Source organism: Cricetulus griseus, chromosome 5 (genome assembly GCF_003668045.3).
Source record: "Cricetulus griseus strain 17A/GY chromosome 5, alternate assembly CriGri-PICRH-1.0, whole genome shotgun sequence".
Classification (NCBI taxonomy): Eukaryota; Metazoa; Chordata; class Mammalia; order Rodentia; family Cricetidae; genus Cricetulus; species Cricetulus griseus.
This window is the reverse complement of record NC_048598.1, coordinates 180,960,888-180,982,476: the sequence shown is the minus strand read 5'-3', so window position 1 is coordinate 180,982,476 and position 21,589 is coordinate 180,960,888. Positions and strand designations below refer to the sequence as shown.

At 52.5% G+C, this 21,589-nt stretch overlaps 2 protein-coding genes across 7 annotated transcripts in view; both read left to right on the top strand.

Moving 5' to 3' along the window:
* Window positions 1-5,274, top strand: part of Pacs2 (phosphofurin acidic cluster sorting protein 2) — a 60,424-nt gene extending 55,150 nt beyond the window's left edge. For 5 of the 6 annotated variants that reach the window (XM_027416669.2, XM_027416668.2, XM_027416670.2 and 2 more), the window contains exons 20-24: window positions 133-175; window positions 451-592; window positions 1,274-1,500; window positions 2,089-2,202; window positions 2,841-5,274. In XM_027416669.2, coding sequence (XP_027272470.1) covers window positions 133-175; window positions 451-592; window positions 1,274-1,500; window positions 2,089-2,202; window positions 2,841-2,959 — 645 coding nt within the window. In that variant the 3' untranslated portion in view covers window positions 2,960-5,274. Of the gene's footprint in view, window positions 1-132; window positions 176-450; window positions 593-1,273; window positions 1,501-2,088; window positions 2,203-2,840 lie in introns of those variants that run through there. The other variant, XM_035445287.1, reaches the window with a different exon arrangement.
* A 610-nt stretch (window positions 5,275-5,884) lies between these two features.
* Window positions 5,885-18,212, top strand: Tex22 (testis expressed 22). The gene is made up of 2 exons (XM_027416674.2): window positions 5,885-6,139; window positions 17,777-18,212. The coding sequence occupies exons 1-2, from the start codon at window positions 5,981-5,983 to the stop codon at window positions 18,188-18,190; spliced, it is 573 nt and encodes a 190-aa protein (XP_027272475.1). The 5' UTR covers window positions 5,885-5,980; the 3' UTR covers window positions 18,191-18,212.
* Window positions 18,213-21,589: the final 3,377 nt, after the last annotated feature.

The following is a 21,589-nucleotide window of genomic DNA, read 5'->3' as shown; positions in this document are numbered from 1 at the left end:
TTCTGTTCTGTGGGCACAGAAGCTGGGCAGCAGCAGGGACGTAGGAGACGAGCGCCAAGGTTGTGCGGAAGCAGAGCAGTAGGGCTTCTCAACTTCCCCACCTGCCTCTAGTCAGCATCTGTTACTTCCCAGGTTGTGAAGGTTGGCATTGTGGAACCGTCTTCAGCCACATCAGGTAACTTCACCCTCCCTGAGGCCTGTTCGGGTGGCCCTCTGGATAGGTGGTCCCTCCCTTCTTAAGGACCAGCAGGTTTCTGCTGAGTCTCCTATACTCACAAAGCCTCAGATCAAGGCAAACTAGGCAGTTCTTCTGGCCAAGAAAGATAACATCTTGCCCCCACATAAGCTCCTCTGCCTACCCTACTTCCCCAGCCCTAGTCCAGGCTCCAGCCAGCTGTGGGGCCAGACTAGGCAGCTGTCTGACCACTGGCCTGTGACTCCTCCCCAAAGGAGACTCGGACGACGCAGCCCCCTCAGGCTCCAGTGTTCTCTCTTCTACCCCACCGTCTGTGTCTACATCTCCAGCAGCCAAGGAGGCTTCACCCACCCCACCCTCCTCCCCTTCAGTGAGTGGAGGTCTGTCCTCTCCCAGGTAAGCAACATGGCTGTCATTTTATTTGCTCTAAGGTGACATCTTGTCAGAGCAGTAATGGGCAGATGCTGGTGAGGGAGTGGTGGCGGGCCCATGAGGGACACTGGGGCTGGGTCCAGTTGCCGAAGAGCAGTGTAGGAAGTAGGTGGTGTCTGCAGTGCTCCTTGAGAAAGGAGTTGCCATAAGTGGACATGAGGCTCATTGAACCTTCAAGCACCTTTGCACAGAGTGGGTGTTACAAGAGGAACTGAAGGAGGAGGTGTGAGAGACAGCTCTTTAGGCCCCACACAAGTGAGCTGAGTCCTACCAAGCCACCAGAGTCTCCAGCAGAACTCAAACGACCAACTTGAACTGGGGAGTTTGAGTCCATGGTGAACATGGCCTTAAGGTCCTGTCAGGGCCCTTCTAGCCACCTGGTCTCACCAGCCACTCCAACCATCTCTGATGAAGCTCTTCATCTAGGCCCTAGGAGAGTAGGTATGCAGGTTGCATGGCAATTTTGCCAGGACCACGGGCACTCATAGTATCCTAGAAGACAAATTGGGCATTTGGCTGTGCAGAGCTTCTTATGGTTCTCTGGTACTGGCCAGCAAGTTAGTGGGTAAGGTGCTAGCCACACCTCCTTGCCTACAACAGCTCAGTGATGTCATGAGTGTGAGCACTTCCCTCCGCCTTTCTCAGCCAGGGCATCGGCGCTGAGCTCATGGGGCTGCAGGTGGACTACTGGACAGCAGCACAGCCTGCAGACAGGAAGAGAGATGCCGAGAAGAAGGACCTGCCCACCACCAAAAACACGCTCAAGTGCACTTTCCGGTCCCTCCAGGTCAGCAGGCTGCCCAGCAGTGGCGAGACTGCAACCACACCTACCATGTCCATGACCGTGGTCACCAAGGAGAAGAACAAGAAGGGTGAGATGGGAATGTGTCAAGCAGGGCTGGACAATGGGAGAGGGGTCTCTGTGGTGATTATCGGTAATGGGGCTATCATCCCCCCAGCTCCTAGCAAGTTTCTAGTAAATTCACAATCACGAGCCCACACTTACCTCAGAAGGGATTGGCAATCAGACATATTCTGACAGCTGTGGCCCTTGAGCTGTGGGGACACTGAGGGCCTGGGCAGCTTCTGGCTTCAGGTAGAATATCAGGCAGGATGTGTGGTTACAGCAAGAAGCTGGATCCCGCTGGGCGTTGGTGGCGCACGCCTTTAATCCCAGCACTAGGGAGGCAGAGGCAGGTGGATCTCTGTGAGTTCGAGGCCAGCCTGGTCTCCAGAGCGACTGCCAGGATAGGCTCCAAAGCTACACAGAGAAACCCTGTCTCGAAAAACAAACAAACAAACAAAAAAAAAAACAGAAGAAGAAGAAGCTGGATCCCAGGTGAGCAGGGGCCAGCCAAGTCCCCATGGCCACTGCTCTGCCATCCTGCTTGCTGCTGGGGCTCTGGCCAGCTTGGCCCTGAAGAAGCAGTGGATTAACAGCAGGGCTCTTCTATTCCCAGTGATGTTTTTGCCCAAGAAAACCAAGGATAAGGATGTGGAGTCTAAAAGCCAGTGCATCGAAGGCATCAGCCGTCTGATCTGCACAGCTAAGCACCAGCAGAACATGCTTCGGGGTGAGCATGGGCCAGGGGCTGCCCCACAGGGTGCTGGGGGACTTAGTCCATGACCCGGGTCCTTTTTGGTTCTGTCCGTGAATGTGAATGCAGAGAAAACAGGTGGCTGGCTTTCCAAACCCAGCACAGGAAACGGTTGTTTTGCTATAAAAGGCATACTTACACATTTTGATAAGGAATTTGCATGCATCTAACAGCCTTTCAAGTTCAAATAACTTCTCAACTTTCTCTGTGTTTTTATTGATGGATGCATGGTAAGGGGTTGCTAGAGATCAGACCTAGGGTCTCATGTGTGCTAGGCAAATGCTCTACCATTGAGCTCTGTCCCAGTCCTTCCTTTCTGCATTTTAAACATTGGCTTATAGACCTAAGTGTCTTACAGAGTCTGTACTGTGTGTAGGACTCCTGGACTTATGTGAGTTTAGCGTCCTTGAGTCTTCCTAAGGCTGCCCCTGGAAATGGAGGTGTTTTAAGTAGGGCCCTGTGAGGAGGAGGTGGAGCCACCGTGGCATGGCGCTGAATCTTGGGAGGGCAGGTGGTTTCTAGCTTCAGGATTGCCCTGCCCCCTGGCAGCAGCCCGCCGTCTCCGGTGGTTGTGTCGCCAGGCAGGCAGATGGTTAGGTGGGCCTCTTCCACAGTCCTCATCGATGGCGTGGAGTGCAGCGACGTCAAGTTCTTTCAGCTGGCTGCCCAGTGGTCTTCCCACGTGAAACACTTCCCTATCTGCATCTTTGGACACTCCAAGGCCACCTTCTAGCCCCACCCGTGGAAGGGCTGACACAGGACAGCGGAGGGTCCTGCTCTGCGTCATCACTGATGGAGAGACAGATGTGTTTCTGTTAACATGCGGTTACTACAGAGACAGACTCTTAAAAACACAAAGAAGCGGTCTTAAGTGTGAATGTGCCCATAGCCCAGAAACTATGGGGAATCTAGCTGCCCATGGGCCACCGAGTAACTGCTCTGCTTATTAACCAGAATATGTGGGCCCTAGAAAGGCTAGTAAGAAGGGAGGTGAACCCTGGTCTCATAAAACCCCAGAGCCACAAGCAAGAAATGTTCTTGGCATTGTGTCCTGTGCTTTCTGAAGTCAGGATGCTGCTTTCTTGGGGAGTCCAGTGGCCAAAAGCTGAGGGTGAAGGGCGTGTTGGTCTCCTAGCATGGGATGTTGACCCCTGGCACCCCCAGGTGTGGTTCCCAATAAACTCCAGCCTCATGGCGGAGCTTTTATAGTAGCAGATCTTTCTAATGCTCTCAAATACGTTTGACGACGCAGCTGCCAAGCAGATGTTGCTCTTGTGAAGTCCCCTTGGGTGGGGCAGAGCCAGCAGGAGCAGCATCCCCACCCCTGTCCCTCTGGCTCCAGTTCCAGAGGCACGGCTAGGCTTCTGCGGATCCTGCTGCTTAGATAGGTGGTCCTTACGTATTTCCCAGAGTCTGTCCTGGAAATGGGAGACACTGCTGGGGTCTGTCTGAGACTTGCTCTGCAATGCCCTTCCACCTCTATTCTATTCTGCCTGCTGGACAGGAGCATCCAGAACTGGCTGTGTGGAGTCCGAGTTGAGAATCAAGTTTGTGAACTGGAAACAGGCAACTAGAGGTGTGCGTGCGTGCGCGTGAGTCTGTGTGTGTGTGTGTGCGTGTGTGCGTGCGTGCAGTGTAGCCAGTGAAGGCTCTAGCAGGCTGGTCTAACTACAGAGACTATCCAAGGGACTATCCAAGCCAAGCTCCTCAAAGCCACCTGGATCCCATTCAGTAGGAGAGGGATGTATTAGCCTACAGCAAGAACCATCCTGACTGTACATGCCCCCACCAGATTCATGAAGGGAACACTGCCTCAGTCCTCATTTTCTCAAGAATCCTTTATCCTGGGGGTGCCAATTGGAAAAGTTCCTGTCCCTTTGGAAGCTGTGGTACTCCCAGGCACCCTGGTGGTCCATTTGGGAGCTCTACGTTTGGTGTCTTGACCTTGAGAACTTAAAGAGTATCCTCAGAAAATTGCCAAGAATGGAGCAGGCTAAGTTTGAGGACTCTGAACCTTTACTGGGGTGAAAGATGGCCACTGTGATCCTTGGAGCTTGAGAGCCTGGCTTACCTGCCCCTGGAGTTTCTTCCCAAGCACCAACCTTGGTAGGAAAGATCTGCCCTAGAATTCTAGCCTTGAGGCCATGTGTGTGTGCGTGGGGGGGGGGCAGAGGTCAAGCTCATGCCTGAGGGCAGTCCCTTTCTGGAAGAACTTAACTTGATTGGTTCCAGAGGTCTGACTTTATACAAGAGGAGGGTGTGGGCAGAGCCTCTGTCCAGCAGCTGGCCCAAGGCGAAGTCAGTAAAGCCTAGCACCAGAGCACCATGCACCCACCACCAAACAGTGCCAGGTGCAGACCGAGAAGCAGTCATCCCTGTGCCTCAGTTTCCCCATTGGTTAAAGAGAGATGGTCCATTTTCCTTGCCTACCTCATGGAGCTGTGATGAGGACTCATAGAGAAGTACTTTGGCCCCTTTGAAGGATGACTAGACACCAAAGCCCCCTGACAGGCAAGCATCCCACAGGCCTTAGCCCTGAGGTTCCTTAGGCCTGGCCACACAGCCTGCGTGGATGTGAGGTTCCACTCTGCTTCCTGTCAGTTGAGGGCGCTGCCTCTACCTTCAAGTTGGTCCTGCCACCCCACCCCAGTGTGCAGCTCAGTTATGGGTGGTATCCGACCTGGGAGGTGAGGTGTGGCCCCGGCTCCGGTGCCGTGGCGTGTCCCAGCCCCATCCTGCGGGCCTCCCTTCTGCCTCTGTCCTCCCCTCGAATGACTTTGGCACTTCTTCCCTGAGCCCTGCTGCGCAGACCCCCGCGCCCTCCCGGGAGGGGCGGCAGAGGCTGCGGCTGGCCTGGCGTGATGTGTGATTTCTAGACTGTGCGTCTGTGTTGATCGCGTGTTTTTTAATGGGAAGCAGGATTCATGTAAATAGCTTTTCCGGGAGCAGATGCTGATCTGTCCCATGCGACCATGTGGACGATTTCAAGGTGCTGAAGCGACACTAATAAACTGACGGCGCTCAGGCCGCCCACGGCTGTGCTCGCTCGCTCTGTGTGTGTGTGTGTTTTGGGGGCACGCGCGGGGGCGGGGCGGGGCGGGTCTGCAGGCGGAAGCGGCGGCGGGGCCGGGGTCTGCAGGGCGGAAGCCCCACCCCGCCCCCTTGCTGGGCTGTCTGTCCTGGGCTGTGTGGGATGCTCGCCTGGCCGCTGTGGGTCCGCCTGGCCCCGCGCGCGGCGCTCCACTGCCCGTGTGGATCCTTCTGAGCGGCCGCTAGGGACCAGGCCCGGCGAGCCCTGCCCGCGCGCGGGCGGGCCCCCACTCCCCGCACCTCCCCCCTCCCCCGCCCCTCAACTGACTCCTGGGTCAGTAGGGGGGGGGGCGGGTGAGAGCTCAGGCTGGCCGCGAGCTCGAGCCCCGGCCGGCCGGCCGTGTGTGCGGTAGGGTCAGGAGTCGGGCGGGCTGAGGTGAGGGCAGGCTGAGAGCCGGTCAGAGCGGGTCAGGACCGCAGGCGACGGAGGCCAGGCCGGCGGGGCGGGGCGGGCGCGGGCGCGGCGGCCCGCTGATGTCCCCGGGGGCGCTGCCGCTGTGCCGTGCGGTGGCGGTGGCGGCGGCGGCGGCGGTTGCCGCAGGAGCGGGGAGGGAACTTCCCTGAGGGGCCCTCGACTTGCCGAGAGCCGCCCCTGGCGAGAAGGAGGCCCTCGCCATCCGCCCCGGGTCTGGCGTGGCCGCCAGCGCCCTAGATGTAGGTAGAGATGGACAGCAGGCAGCAGCGGCCCCAGAGGAAGACGCTCCAGTGGCAGCTCGCCCAGGAGCAAGGGCAGCAGCCCCCACCACACCACCGGCCTGCAGCGGGCCCCGGCCCGCCAGACGCCAAGAGCAACCCTCAGGAGGACCTGCAGACCCAAGACTGGGTAAGCAGTAGGAGGCACCTCCCAAAAGGCAGGCTTTAGATGGCCGGGCCGCTTGGACAGGGGCATGGAGAGCCGGCCTCTGAGACAGACAGGAGGAGAGGACGGACGGCTCACACAAACATGCAGTTCCCAGGGCCCGCCTGCTCCAACCACCTTTTGCTTCCTCTGGTGGACACTGAGGAGGGATTGCCGCCGTCAGGAAGAGTATGCCACACATTCCCACCCAGCCCTCCCCAGCGTCCCCCGGCCCTCAACAAGAGGGTGTCACTCAGTGGGAGGGAGAATGAGGTCCCCACAGCAGGGAAGTGTCCTCTCTGGATCGGTACTGGCCATCACTGACATGTGCACAGCAGCCTGTTGGTGACAGCCTCAAACAGTAAGCAAACCCCGATCAGCCGTCGCTGGATAGCGGACACTGAATGGTGTTCAGAAACACGCCAGACTGTGCGGACCCTGGGACACTCCCAGAGCACAGGACACCTCACTCTCTGTGGTATAGTTTCCACTGAGGAAGAGTTCAAAGCCCAGACCACATCAGTCAAAACTGTGGCCAAAACGCACACTTGGTGGTGCTTTGGTTGTGTAAGCAGCCACTGAACCAGGGGCACTGAGGTGTATGCTTGTCTACCTGTGTACATGCTGAGGTAAATGGTGACGGGTAAAGAGAGTAGGCTCCCAAGACTGGTGTCATTGTTCACACACTGAGGAGGCAGGGGTGGGAGGGTTACAAGTTCAAGGCCAGGCTGAGCTATGTAACAAAACATGGTCTCAAAAAAACTAGCAACAGGGCTGGAGAGATGGCTCAGGGGTTAAGAGCGCTGGCTGCTCTTCCAGAGGTCCTGAGTTCAATTCCCAGCAACCACATGGTGGCTCACAACCACCTTGAATGAGATCTGGTGCCCTCTTCGGCATGCAGGAATGCTTGGAGGTAGAACATTGTATATATAACAAATAAATAAATAAATAAAACTAGCAACAGCAACACTAAAGGGTGGGGTCCCAGAGTCACCTGCATGGCTGACTGAGTACCTCAGCATGTCCTCTGGGACCCGATGCTTTGAGGCCCCTATAAAGGTGACAAGTGCTAAGCTCTGACCTCTACAGTGCTAACCTGTAGGCCCCTCAGCTTTCATGAGGCCAGAGAACATCTCACATGGGGCTCTAAAGTGTCATCAGTTGGTGAGGTTTGCTCAGGCAGAGGGGCAGCTGCAGTGATTTTACACCTGTGAGGTAATGGGGGAGAACAGAGTCACTTCATTGTCTGCCACAGCTTGGCTCCTTTTGGGGTCAGCTACAATCTGAAGTTTCTCTGCTTCTTCCTTCCACAGTTCTCAGGCCCTGGTGGTGGCTCTGGCCTTGAAGGATGTCCCGGCTGCCTTCCTTAACCTTGTCCTGTGTCAAGTTCTCTCCCTTGGTATGGATTGTGCTTGCCCTGGGTCTTCCCTCTGCTGGCTGTCTCTTGTCACCTCCCACAGAGCTCCTGGCCTGGCTAACATAAGTCCTTTGTTCCTCTCTCCCAGGCCCAGCCCTTAGAGTCATTTTCTTTGCAGGTTGTCTTCAGCCCATGAAGCCACACACGGTGCCTTAGAATGCAGGGACCTTGGGCTGCGGCAAGGATTGAAGGAAACCTTCCCAGCAGAGGGTCTTTTTTTTTTCCCCTCTTTCTCGAGACAGGGTTTCTCTGTGTAGCTTTGGAACCTATCCTGGCAGTTGCTCTGGAAACCAGGCTGGCCTTGAACTCAGAGATCCACCTGCCTCTGCCTCCTGAGTGCTGGGATCAAAGGCGTGCGCCATCACATCCCAGCTCCAGCAGAGGGTCTTCAGGCGTCCAGGTCAGCCACAGTACAGTACTTCCTGACAATCTTCCCAGCATGCTCTGAACTGGAGAGGAGCAGGCAGGAGGCTTGGGGTGTCTCTAGGCTGAACCACACACATAAGGTGCACCTTCCTCACCACCCCTGCCCCCTGAAACTGTGAGTGGCCAACCAAGGAGCACCAGACATGCAAAGCCAGCCTCATACAGAGACCCTGTGATCGTCCTGGTTGGTCCAGGAGTCTTCAGGACTCTCACACAGTGTGGTATTCAGAAGTCAGCAGCCTCCATAGCCACAGCTGCAGACAGGATCGGCTGGGGAAGATAGTCCTCACTTTTCATAACAGCAGTAAAACTCAGGAAATAGGCAAAACCTACTCTAAATGAACTTCACCCACCCCCTTTCCCCCAAGGAATTACAAAGACTTGAATGATAGGAGAGAGACACTGTGTTCCTGCAGAGCAATGTCAGACTTGGTGGGTTCTCCTCAAGGCATCTCATATAGCAGGCTCAGCGTATCACTAAAAACGCTACATGTTGCCAGGCCCGGTGGTGTCCAACTTCCCAGAACATAGGAAGCAGAGGCAGGGAGCGCTCTCTGAGTTCGAGGCCAGCTTGCTCTTCACAGAGACTTCCAGGCCAGCCAGGGCCACATAGTGACGCCTTGCCCCAAAGCAAAGCAAAATAATAATAAAAATAAACCCTACATTTCTCCTGTCTTGCAGCTAAGCACATATGGAAAAATAAGAATAACTGGTCGAGCTTCAACCTAGGAGATGGGAATTCATATGTAAGGCTTTACCGTAGTCAGGGCAAAAGGTAGTTTAAATAGCCAGGAAGAAAACAGTTGTTGTTGGCAGCAAGATACTGTCTGTCTAGAAAATCTACAATAAACCAACGTAAAAATAAAAGGCGAAGGTTGGTTATGTGACTATTGTAACTTACCAGTTTCAGTACACTGAGCCAGGAAATGTCATGAAAATTTCCCATTTGCTTTAGCAACAGAAATTATGAGGTCCCTCGGATTATTTGTTTTGAGGCACACGGAAAGTTTTGCCAGATAACACCAAGGTCCTCTGTGGAACTCCAGATCCTGCTACTGTGTGGACTTACATAATTTTTGTTTGTTTGTTTGTTCTTGGTTTTCCAAGACAAGGTTTTACTGTGTTGTGTAGTCCTGGCTGTCCTGGAACTCACTCTGTAGACCAGGCTGTCCTTGGACTCAGAGATCCACCTGCTAACTCTGCCTCCTGAGGGCTGGGACTAAAGGCATGCACCATCACCACTCAGCTCATATATAATGTTTCAAACCTGCCAGTTTGCCCCAAGATAAGTGGTATTCCTATGGGAAGGGACATTGGTTTTGGGTTTTGGAAACAAGGTTTCATGTAGCCCAGGCTGCTATCTAATTGAATGATGACTTTGAACTCCTGATCCCCCTGCCTCTACCTCATGAGTCCAAGAATCATTACTGTACCGACATGCCTGTAGGGCACGTGCTTTGCTTGGTGGCTCCGACTTGGTTTTAGGAAGTGACAGTCAAGGGTTCAGTCAACCACAGATCTCTGAAGCTGCTTCTACAGTAGTTCCCATCTGCAGGAAGTCAGTGGTAGGTAGTGAAGACCCATACCACCTTGGGTGGAGCCCTCCCCAGGGTAGCCAAGTAGCCTCAGGAAGGCAGCCAGGCACTGGCTTCTTCCAGTGAGAGTAGAGATGGAGCAGGATGGAAGCTGCCAAGACATTCACATTCTAGCCTGGGGGTCACTCATTCTGGAGGCTGGCTGTCATATGCAGTAATTTAAAGTCTGTAGGGCTGTTGGCCAGGCAGTGGTAGCACATGTCTTTAATCCCCATACTCAGGAGGCAGAGGCAGGTGGATCTCTATGAGTTTGAGGCAAGCCTAGTCTACAGAGTGAGTTCCCGGATAGCCTCCGAGGCTACACAGAGAAACCCTGTCTCAAAAAACCCAAACCAAACAAAGAGCAAATGTCAGCAATGTGTTGCTGACATGTTCACTAATACATAATTTGAAAAGCAAAGGTATTTCAAAACTTTGAAAGGAAGCCATGCAGCACAAAAGAAAAACAAACAAACAAACAAAAAACAACAAAAAAAAAAACGGCTGGAGAGACAGAGGTTAAGAGCACTGTCTGCTCTTGCAGAGGTCCTGAGTTCAATTCCCAGCAACCACATGGTGGCTCACAACCATCTGTAATGAGATCTGTGCTCTCTTCTGGCCTGCAGACATACATGCAGAACACTGTACATAATAGATAAATAACCATGAGCAAGGCTTTATCGGCCATAAACTCTACCACAAGAAGATGGTGTGGAATCAGAAACCTGGCAATGTCCCTGCCATCCCAGACAAATGCTGAGAAGTTGACTTCTGAGTAAATCTAGGGGGTTACTTTCTGCTCACCATGGAATTTCAAAGCAGAAGAAAAAGATTTCCAACAAACGGTATTGGAGTGATTGGCTGTCCAGTTACAGGACAGTGGAATACAGCCCTGCCTTTCATCACACATGTGCAATGATGCTGAACTCAAACCGAAAACTGCTTTGGAAGACTGTTTTTAGAATCCCAAATGAGAAATGCTTTTCGTCATCCAAACATAAGATCCTGAAGGGAAAGCCCAACAGATTTAAAAAGTATAGTGCAAGCAGAGATGGAAATGCTAAATGACAGTCTGGAAGAGATGCTTATAATATTTACATCCCTGGAATATTTACTAACCCAAATCTACGAAAAGATGGTTTAAAAAATGAGGAAGCCAGCCAGGCGTTGTTAGTGCACGCCTTTAATCCCATCACTCGGAAGGCAGAGGCAGGTGGATCTCTGTGAGTTCGAGGCCAGCCTGGTCTACAAGAGCTAGTTCCAGGACAGCCTCCAAAGCCACAGAAAAACCCTGTCTTGAAAACACAAAACAAAACGAAGCCAGCATAGCAGCCCCTACCTGTAATCCCAGCACTTAGATGCTGAGGCAGGATTGTGAGCTCAGGACCAGCCTGGGCTCCGTGCCAAAAATTCTATCTACAAAACAGAACAGCAATCTGAGAACTGTCTGAAAAGTTGAATGGCAAGCTAGGCGATGGTGGCACACACCTTTAATCCCAGCACATGGGAGGCACAGACAGGCGGGTCTCTGTGTGTTCGAGACCAGCCTGGTCTACAAGATCAAGTTCCAGGACAGCCTCCAAAGCCACAGAGAAACCCTGTCTCGAAAAACCAGAAGAGTTGAGTGGTAGGGGATTGGAGAGATGGCTTGGTGGTTAAGGGTACTGGCTGCTCTTGCTTCGGACCTAGGCTTAGTTCCCAGCACCCATGTGTATCCTTCTGTAACTCCAGTTCCAAGAATGGTGTCAGATCTTAGAGTTACAGACAGTTGTTAGCCTCCGTGTGGGTGCTGGGAATTGAACCCTGGGTCCTCTGGAAGAGCAGCCAGTGCTCTTAACCTCTGAGCCATCTCTTCAGCCCTAGAATGTTTTCCTTTGAAAAAAAAAAATTTCTGGCCTGGTGGTGGTAGCACATGCCAGCACTCGGGAGGCAGAAGCAGATGGATCTCTGTGAGTTTGAGGCCAGCCTCGTCTACAGAGTGAGTTCCAGGATAGCCGGAGCTATACAAAGAACCCGTCTCAAAAAAACAAAAGCAAAAAACAAATTTTGGTTTTTTGGCCTGGTGGTAGTGGTGCACACCTTTGATCCCAGCACTTGGGAAGCAGTGGCAGGCAGATCTCTGAGTTCCAGGACAGCCAGGGATACACAGAGAAACCCTGTCTCAAAACAACACCAAAAGTGTTTTGTTTTAAATTCTTGGTCTCTGTGACTTTGAGGTCAGCCTGGTCTATATAGTGAGTTACAGGACACAGAGAAAGACCTCGTGTCAAAGAACAAAGTCATAACACACAAATATTACTAATCCCTTGAGGATTTTATGAAATGTATTTTGATTGGGCCCGGCATGGTGGCGTACACCATTAATCCCAGCAATGGATAGGCAGGCTCTGTGAGAGACTGAGACCAGCCTGGTCTGCATTGCCAGTCAAGACAGCCAGGGCTGCACAGGGAAGCCCTGTCTCATGTTCTATTGAAACAAATACACATTTCAGTCTTGACTTTATTTGTCCTCATATGTTGGATTGGTTGGTAATTCCCGTTGTGTTGTTCTGTGGCCTCAGAATTATGAGCTCCTGGGGCCTGGTGAGGATCCATTTTGCTTGTGGCCTTGATCATATTCAACTTGTATGTAAACGTCCCATCTTTTGGTGCGCATGCTAAGAGTTCTTGGGCGTATCCCCAGAGGTCAGTTACTCATGGTTTTATTTTTTAAATTTCTGTGTTACTGTTCTTAAAGCATCCATGCCTGCTATTGGGCAGTGGCCCCAAAGCCTGCTGTCAGCTCTCTTGCTGATGGTGTCACCAGTGGCCACTACAGAATGTGCACATGAAGCCAGCGCTGCTCCTTCCCGCTCCTCCTCTTCAGAGTCTGCCCTGCCTTCCACCCGGTCTCTTCCCCCTCTTTCCAAGGAGTTATATTATACTCGTTTTGTTTATGTGTGTGCCTGTGTGCTCGTGTGTGTGTGTGTGTTTGTGTGTGTATGCACGAGTGTGTCTGTGGGTGCCTGTTATGTGTGTATGCATGCATGCGTGTGCATTTCCATGTGTATGTGCATGTGTACATATTGTATGTATGCAGTATGTGTGTGTGTGCATGTCTATGGGTGTGTGTTTGTACATGTATGTGTGTTTGTGTGTATATGTGTGTGTACATGTTTGAGTATGTGTGTAAATGTGTTGTGTGTGTGTATATGTGTGTACGTAGGCCAGAGGTCAATGCAAGATGTTTTCCTCTTTGTTCTCTACCTTATTTATTTATTTATTTAGTTAGTTAGTTTTGAGACAGGGTTTCTCTGTGACTTTGGAGGCTGTCCTGGAACTAGCCCTTGTAGACCAGGCTGGTCTCAAACTCACAGAGATCCGCCTGCCTCTGCCTCTGCCTCCCGAATGCACCACCACCCGGCTTACTCTACCTTATTTGTTGAAACAGTTTGCAACTGAACACAGCTCATTAATTCTGCCAGACAGACTGGCTAGCAGGCCTCCAGATGGTCTCCTGTTCCTGTCTCTCCAATGACAGGTACAGACTGCAGAACTTGGTGTTTACCTGCATGCTGGGGATCTGATCTCAGGTCCTCATTTGAGTAGCTAACCTTTTACCCACAGTGCCATGTCCTCAGCCCCAAATCATGCCTCATTAGGCAGCGCTACCTGGCCTGGCACTCACAGAGATCCACCTGCCTTGGGCATCCCATATGCTGGGATTGCAAGCATGCACTATGGTGTCCAACTATAGGATGACAGTGTTAGCGTCACCATAGCCAAGGTATGGACACAGTACAATGTTCCTTTTCTCTTTTTAAAATTATTTGTTTGGTTTCTCAAGACAGGGTTTCTCTGTGTAACAGACCTGGCTGTCCTGAAACTCACTATGTAGACCATGCTGGTCTTGAACTCACAGAGATCCACTTTCAGCTGCTCCATGAGTGCTGGGGTTAAGAGTGTGCGCCACCACGCCGGCCGCCGCCTCTTTCTCCTCCTCCTTCAGCTTTATCTTACTTTATGTGACTGCTCTGCTGGTGTGCTGTAGTGCTCTGCATGTGTGCCTGTCTGGTCCCTTGGAACTGGGGTTATGGATGGTGCTGAGTCACCATGTGAGTGCTGGCAATGGAACCTGGGTCCTCTGCAAGAGCAACAAGTGCTGCCATCCCACAGCTGAACCTTCTCTCCAGCTCCACGCTGCTGCTTTTTTCTTGCTCAGTCCTTTTCTTTTCTTTGGAGACACTATTGAATTAGTTATCCTTTGCCGAGCCTTCCATGAACCACATCCATGGCTGCTCTCGGTGCATCACACCACCTGAAGCACCATGCTCTCCTGGGTAGTGGTGGTCCTGGCCTTCCTGTTCCTGCTGGTCTGCTGTCCTCGGGGCCCCGTGCAGGCCTTCTTTGTCTGCCTCTCCTCTATTTCTCTCTGTTGACTTCCAGAGCATGCCACCTAACCGTTTCAAAAGGATCCAGAGGGCTTCAAAGACTTACAGGTGTGGAAATGACTTTGCACACTTGTATAGCACTTTGGTAAGGTAAGAAATGGAGGAGGGAATTTTCTTTCAGGCCTCTTAAGGCCTCTCCTACCAGCTTCCGGCACTACAACTGTGTGACACCGTAGATCACGCAGGCTCCTGATGCTCTGCTGTTCCGGGCTCTGTGTGTTGCTTGGCATCTGTATGTGGCACCCCATCCCCGTGCCATTTTTATCTTTGAAAGTTTCTTTTTTCTTTAAGACTTATGTATTTTATATGTATGAATGTGTTGCCCGCATATATGCCTGTGTGCCGTGTGCATGCCTGGTGCTTGTGGAGGCCGGGAGAAAACTTTGGGCCTCCCAGAGCTCAAGTTACCAGACAGTTGTGAGCCACTGTGTGGGTCCTGGGAACTGAACCCAAGTGCTCTTAACCACTCATCTCTCCAGCTTCATTTTCAAAAAATTTAAAGATCTCTTCCCTCTTGCCAGGGTTCTGAAATGCCAGCGTAATATAAGGCTGTTTCCTCTATTTCTGGGGACACAGTCTCTGCATATTTGTGTGTGTGTGTGTGTGTGTGTGTGTGTGTGTGTGTGTGTATGTTTTCTTTTTCTCATTTTATTAGTTGCAAGTTGACCCAACAGGAATGATTCTCTGGCTTCCCCACAGCTCCCTGGTGTTTTATATCTTTGTGGTGATGCTCTGCTTTCCATCTGCTTTCTATCCTACAGTAGTCAGTACTTGTGGCAGTGAAGCTGTGTAACAAGTATCTCCAAATCAGTTCTGAACTTAGGTTTTCTCGTGTATTGGTCAGAAGTGGGTAGGTTGGATGCCCTGTGTGTGACTCTCCCTCTCAAAGGTCTTCTGTTCCTGCTTTCTCCTGAGGTTGATGCGTAAACACAAGGGGCCTGGCACATGGCCACGTGTCTGTGTGTCACCTGCAGAGCGCGTATGCCCTCAGCTAGTCTCATCAGCAGAGCAGAAGCTCCTCCACAGGACGTTGTGTGACCACCCAGTGCTACAGGAGGGATGGGGATGTGCGGTCCTGCCACACCAAGTGGGTTAAGAATAGGACCAGCTCCAGAGTAGTCTTGCCAAGTCACACTTTGTGTGCCCAAGGTCACTCTTGCCCTCTGGATGGCCCCACTCCTCCTGCTCTCCTTTCATGCCTGTAACCCACATCCAAAGGCCACAGCGACAGTAGCGACCTGGGATCTCCCAGCTTGCCAGTGGCTCTGTCCTGCTCTTCACCTGTGCTTGTGACTCCGGTGACTCTGCATGTGTAGGTGTTCAGATGGCCTTTGTTAGCAGGCGACTTTGCTGTGGCATGGCCAGGTAGGCATCTGGCTTTCCATGCCTTCTTCTCTGGTCTGGGTTAGGGGCAACAGAGTAAGCTAGGCTGCAGGATGGGACGAGGGGCTGGGCCCTTCCAGAGCTGTGATGCCTTAACTTCTGAAAGGCAGACGTCTCCAGAGAGGAGGAGTCGGAAACATTGGTATTCTTTGGGGGCTGCAATCAGTTGGGGCTGCCATAGCAAACTACAGTAGCTGAGGCGGCATAGAATGGCACTTCTCGGTTCTAGAGACTAACAGGCCAAGGCCAAGTCCCTTGCAGACTCACATCTGGAGAGGGCCCGCCTTTCACGTGTGTTAGTTAATGTGTGGGATGTGAGTGAGCTCTGTGGGTCCCTTTCTGATGCACTGAGTACCAACCCCTCCCCAGAGGCCCTTCCTCCTCTTTCAGCATTGTGAAGGGGAACGCGTGGCCCATGGGTTTGGTGACACACACATCCTGAAGTCTGGCTTCTGAGGACGGGCAGGAGGCCCTTCTTGGCTTGTTCACCATCATCTCCTGTGTTTGTCTCCTCTTCTCCCAGTACCTGTCTTGGAGTCAAATAGTCACTTTTTTCCCTCATTTTTTTTTCCACCAAAGCTACTTGTGTGTGTGTGTGTGGTGTGTGTGTGGTGTGTGTGTGTGGTGTGTGTATGTATGTGTGTGTATGTGCATGTATGTGTGTGTGGTGTGTGTGTGTATGTGTGGTGTGTGTATGTGTGTGTATTGTGTGTATGTGTGTGGTGTGTGTGTGTGTGTGTGTGTTTGTGGTGTGTGTATGTGTGTGTATGTGCATGTATGTGTGTGTGGTGTGTGTGTGTGTGTGTGTTTGTGATGTGTGTGTATGTGCGTGTATGTATGTGTGTGGTGTGTGTGTGTGGTGTGTGTGTGTGTGTGTGTGTGTGTGTGTGTATGTGTGTGTGGTGTGTGTGTGTGTGTGTGTTGTGTTGGTGGGGGTTCTGGGAGCAGACCCAAGGTCGTGCACATCATGTTCAAGCATGTGTTCCATCATGGAGCCTACCCAGCCTCTTTCTGAGTATGTTCTCATTGTTGTGAAACAGATTTCCAGAGCTTTCCACTTTCCAAATCTGCATATCCCCGCTGAGCACCTCCCTTTCCACCCCAGAGGCACCGTTCTCCCGAGAGTCTCAGCGAGTTTGAGTTTGGCAGTTTTGGCAGTTCCCAGACCAGAAGGATCACAGAAGCTGTTTCGCATTCACCCACGCAACAGCGCGCGTCAAATGTCCTTTCTCTTTGTGATTTTTAAAATGTCCGAGTGTGTATACATGTGGATTTGTGTGCATGCAGGTGCCCACAGAGGCCGAACGGGCGTCACAGGTGGCTGAGAGCCACTTCTGGGAGCTGAGCCCAGGTCCTCCGTCAGAGCAGAGTGCACTCTTACCTGCCGAGCCGACCATCCATCTGGTCCCGGATGCCTCCTTTTTTCCTTTTTTTTCTAGGGTGAACAGTGCTCCGTTGTCTGGGTGGATCCACCCCTCCACGGGCACTTGAATTGCCTCCATGTTTTGACTCAGTGAAAGAAGCTGTGGTGGACATGGGTGTGCACACACCTTCCCAAGTCCTGGCTTTAAGTTCTTGTGGGCCTGGACCCAGAAATGGTGCTGTGAATTAATTCTTTCAGGATTTTTTGAGTAAGGGGGTTTGTCACTTGGAATGGTCTCATCCCTACTGTTAGCTCTATCCAGAAGGTAGCTGGGTGTGCCCCCTAAATGGACAGTCTGTAGGGACTTCTCGGACCACCCACCTGGGCAGAGGCATCCCGTGGCTGTCCTATGTGGGCCTTACCCACGAGTCTGTGCTGGCCTCTTGAAAGCCACCAGCTTCCAACCTCCTGCGTGGCGCTGACTGATAACCCTCTTCAGCTCACTCATGCCTGTTTTTATATTTTCTGTTCACATGGGTTTGGAGTGTTTTTTCCTCCTAACTCTCGTTATAGACATTTTATATTTTTGTTGGTTTTGGTAACCCAACCCAGCCTTTAGCTTCACTTTACAGGCCTCTTAAGGATGCCTGGGGTTGATCTTTGAGACCCAACTTTTGGGGGGCACACAACAGACTAGCTTTGTTATGCTTCTGACCCACCCCCCCTCCACCTTGGAGTACTTTGCTAGCAACATTGTAATGCCTGCACAGTCCAGGGGCACATGTGATGGTAGCCATGAACGCCTCACGGGGTCCATGCAGTGCTCAGGTATGCTGGTGTGGGAGTGTTCTGCACAGGGCCCTGGGAGAGGGCACTGCCTTCCCCACCAGGAGCTCGTTTTGAAGCAGAGTGAGGGAATCAGGCCAGCCTGGGCTTCATAGTGAGTGAGACGTAGCTCGCTCGGTGAAGGGCCTGCCATACAGACATGAAGACCTGAATGTGGAGTAACGGTGCACTCTGTCCCCACAGGTGTGTGAGCCTCCTGAGCACAGGCACCCAGGTAGCCGCTGGAATATCAGCATCGACGAGCGCAGGCGTCTGGCCATGCTGCACGCGCAGGACAGGACAAACACGGCCAGGGCCCCATCTAAAGACACGCTGGGCCTGCACATCCCTGCCCGGCCAGCTACGTCCTCCCCAGTGACCGGGCCTGCCTCAACCTCTCCCAACCAGATCCCCGAAGCCATGGTCGGTCCCCCGCTGGACATTATGCGCATGGTGGCGGAGGTGGTGTCCGAGGGTGTGGACAGAGATTTGCTCCTGCCTCACCTGGGACATTCTACCAGGCACTCCAACACCTTCCACAACTTCTTGGCTCAGAGTACTCCCCTCTGGCAGAATGAGAATTTTGAGCCCCACACCACAAGGTCACCCCACTCCTAAGAAGGATCCCTGCTTAGCCGGGTGTATGTTGTCCAGTGCCTTTCTTCCTGGTGGGGCCTGACTTCCTTGTGTGCTCTCTGAGTCCCATGGTGGGTATGGTCCACTCACAGAGGACAAACAGGTCAGGTGCAAGGTCTCAGAACTCAGGAGAACTGCCCCTCCTGGGAACCTGGTTGGGAACTATGGGAGAGTTGGAGTGAACTTCCAAAAGAGCCCCTGCTCTGTGGGGCATAATGGTGCCCAGCACTTGCGGGCCTCTGGGGAGGCTAGATTGCCACACAGGTCCTGGTTCATGACCCCCTGCTACTGAGCAGCTGCCTGAAGAGCTAGCGAGATCCCTGCCATGTCCAGTTTCTCCAGTAGTGGGTTTTCATGTCATGGATGGTTTGGGGACCCATGGGATGTGTGACCTGGGGGATGGTGTGATGAGACACTGATGGGGACAGCTCAGGGAGCTGGACCTAGTGAGGCTCTACACATAGGCAGGCTTCCAGGCAACGGATCATTCCCAGCAGTGAACTTGAGTTGGACAAGGCTAGGAAGGCAGTATGTGTGCACCTTGCAGTAGGTTGGCGGTACTATAAGGAGCCTTGGGTCTTCAGTTACTTCTCACTTTGTCTTGAGGTTGGGGTTCCTGCAGAGGGTTCAGGAGTGGGGTGGTAACACATGCCTCATCTGGGAGACAGCAAGCTGAAGGAGAGGCAGAAAAAAAAGTGGTAACCCCAGCCTGTCAGAGTGGTTATAGGGGGGAGCACAACTGGTTGCAGTGGCCTGGGCTTTCTGTGTGGGTGGGGTTAGGCCCAGGGGATGCTGAGTCAAGAGGAAGAGAAAGGTCTTAGGTTCAAGTGAGGGCATGAGTCAGAACTGTGCCCTGGACCCTGAGGGAATCAGCCTGGTCGTGCAGCACCAGCTGCCCCTCCCCAGAATCCATAGCTTCCCATAGACTTATCCATGCTTGATACCGCATGCCCTTGCTTCCCTCCCCTCCTAAGGCTCAGTGAAACCTGTCCTCCTCCAGGAAGTCCGCCTTTATCTCCCTACTGGGCATCAATGCTCAGTTGCCCCTTGATGTAATTTCTGTCCATCCTAGGGGCCTCTACATTTTTTTCAGGATACAGATACGGTGCCACAAGGCCTAGGGCAGGGACAGTCCTAAGGATTGTGGACAGGGCCCTGGGCACCTCGTGACCCTCCCACCTGCTCAGAGTTTAAAGCTGACTTAGAGTGAGAACCAGAGGAGTCCTGCTAATGTGAGCAAAAGTCAAAGGTCACCCACCACACAAAGGCCTTGTGCTGTGTGCATTCAGCTCTGAAGGGTCCCATATTCCCTTTCTCGCATGGCTGAGGGTTGGCAGGGCTCCTCCTGGTCTTGTGCTCTTGCCTGGGCACCTCCTGAGTCTGAAGCCAGATGGGATACGGAGACTCTCAGTTCCTCTTAGAATCTTCCCATCACAGCAACTCAGGGATGAGGCCTACCCGGCCCACTAGCCACTGGCCATAGTTAATTGGGCTGAGGCCAGTGGATTCAGCAGGGAATGTAGCCTGGTGTCGGGATTGTTAGCAGTGCCCGTGAGAGCACCGTTGCCCAGATACTGGGCAGTGTGTAGTTTCTAGTGGCTGCTGCAACTAATTGTCACAAGTTTAGTGTTTTAAGAGAACACAGATTCATTACACTCTGTGGCAGCCTACAGAGGGTCTCACTACACTAAGGATCACGATGGGGCATGGCTGTGTTCCTCCTGAGGCTCACCTTTCTCAGCTGCCTGGGGTAAGTCAGACAGCAACACTGGCTCTGTGCCCACCCCTCTCCCCTCCTCTTTTGGCTCCTATGGCTAAGGACCCTTAAGACTACTCTGGGGCCACCCCAATGACCTGGGACATCCCCTGGTTTTAAGGTCAGACCCCATCAGCACATTCACAGGGTTCCCCTTTTGGGAGGAGAGCACAGGGCCTTCTCCAAGGTGTGGTTGGCCTCTAGGGCAGAGGGCTAGGTGCAGCTAAGGTACATAGGACAGCGCCCCACAAACACGTGACCTGGCCCTGAGTCCAGGGTGCTCACTGGGGACAGAGAAGAGTACAGGAGGTGGGGAACTCTGAGGAGAGTGGGGTGAATAGGGGTTCACAGAGGTTGGCTCATCCTAAACGGATCAGAAAGGTCTTGGGGGGAGGGTCCCTGACACCTTAGTCAAGGGGAGCAGGCCAGGTTGGGGGACAACCCCCCAAAGAGGGAGGCTCAGGTTTCCTTGAGCTAGCTGGACATTCAGCACTCACTGACCCAGATGGACACTCTGTCTCTCAATGGGTTGCTGAGGACACACTGTCTCTCAATGGGTTGCCATTGCTGTGACAAAACACCATGACAAAAAAAAAAAAATATAAAGTTGGGGAGGAAAAGGGTTTATTTGGTTTACACTTCCACATTGCTGTTCATCACTAACGGGGTCAGGACAGGAGCTCAAACAGGGCAGGGACCTGGAGGCAGAGAACATGGAGGGGAGCCGCTCACTGGCTTGCTCCTCATGGCTTGCTCAGCCTGCCTCATAGAACCCAGGACGCCAGCCCAGGGATGGCCCCGCCCACAATGGGCTGGGCCCTCCTCCATTGATCACTAATTGAGAAAATGCCTACAAGCTGGATCTCATGCAGGCATTTCCTCACCTGAGGCTCCTTCCTCTCTGGTGGCTCTAGTGTGTGTCACGCTGACACACAAAACCAGCCAGTACACTCTGGATACCTGGAACAGAGAGGCTTCCAGCAGCTGACTTTCGCAGTGCCCGGCTGCTGGGGCACCTAGGAGACGTGGTTCACAGCCGTCTATGTAAGAGATTACTTCCAGGGCTTTGTAAAAACACTTGCTCAAAATTAACCAAGCGGCTTTTTGTTTTTTAAGCAATTTGACTGCTAAAGTGAGGACCGTTCACATCAGGGAGAGATCATCCCAGCCAAAACTGCAACATCTGTGTAAGCAGTGAGCTGCTGCTTACACATAAAAAAAAGAAAAAAGAAAAAAAAACGCTAAAGAGAAAGAAATTAAAACTATTTAAGCTGGGGAAACCCAATGACAAGATGATATAATGCCAGGTGTGGCGGGGCCTGCTTATAATCAGAACACTCAAGACGGCAGCACGAAGATGGACACAAATCTGAGGCTAGCCTGGGTTGCACAGTGAGATCCTGTCTCAAAAAAACCCTGTTTTTAGGAAGTATAAGTGCATTGAGGGATGAGTACCACTTGTTTTTCAGTGTAGACAACACTGATTTTTGGTTTGCTATTGAATGCCATGGGACTTCCCTGCTCTGCCCTAGCCCTTCCTCAGCCGATTCATAGAAGCAAAACCTTCCAAATCCCCTGCCCCTGTTCTGCCCTCCTGTAGCCAGCTTACCTCCAGCACTTGGGCC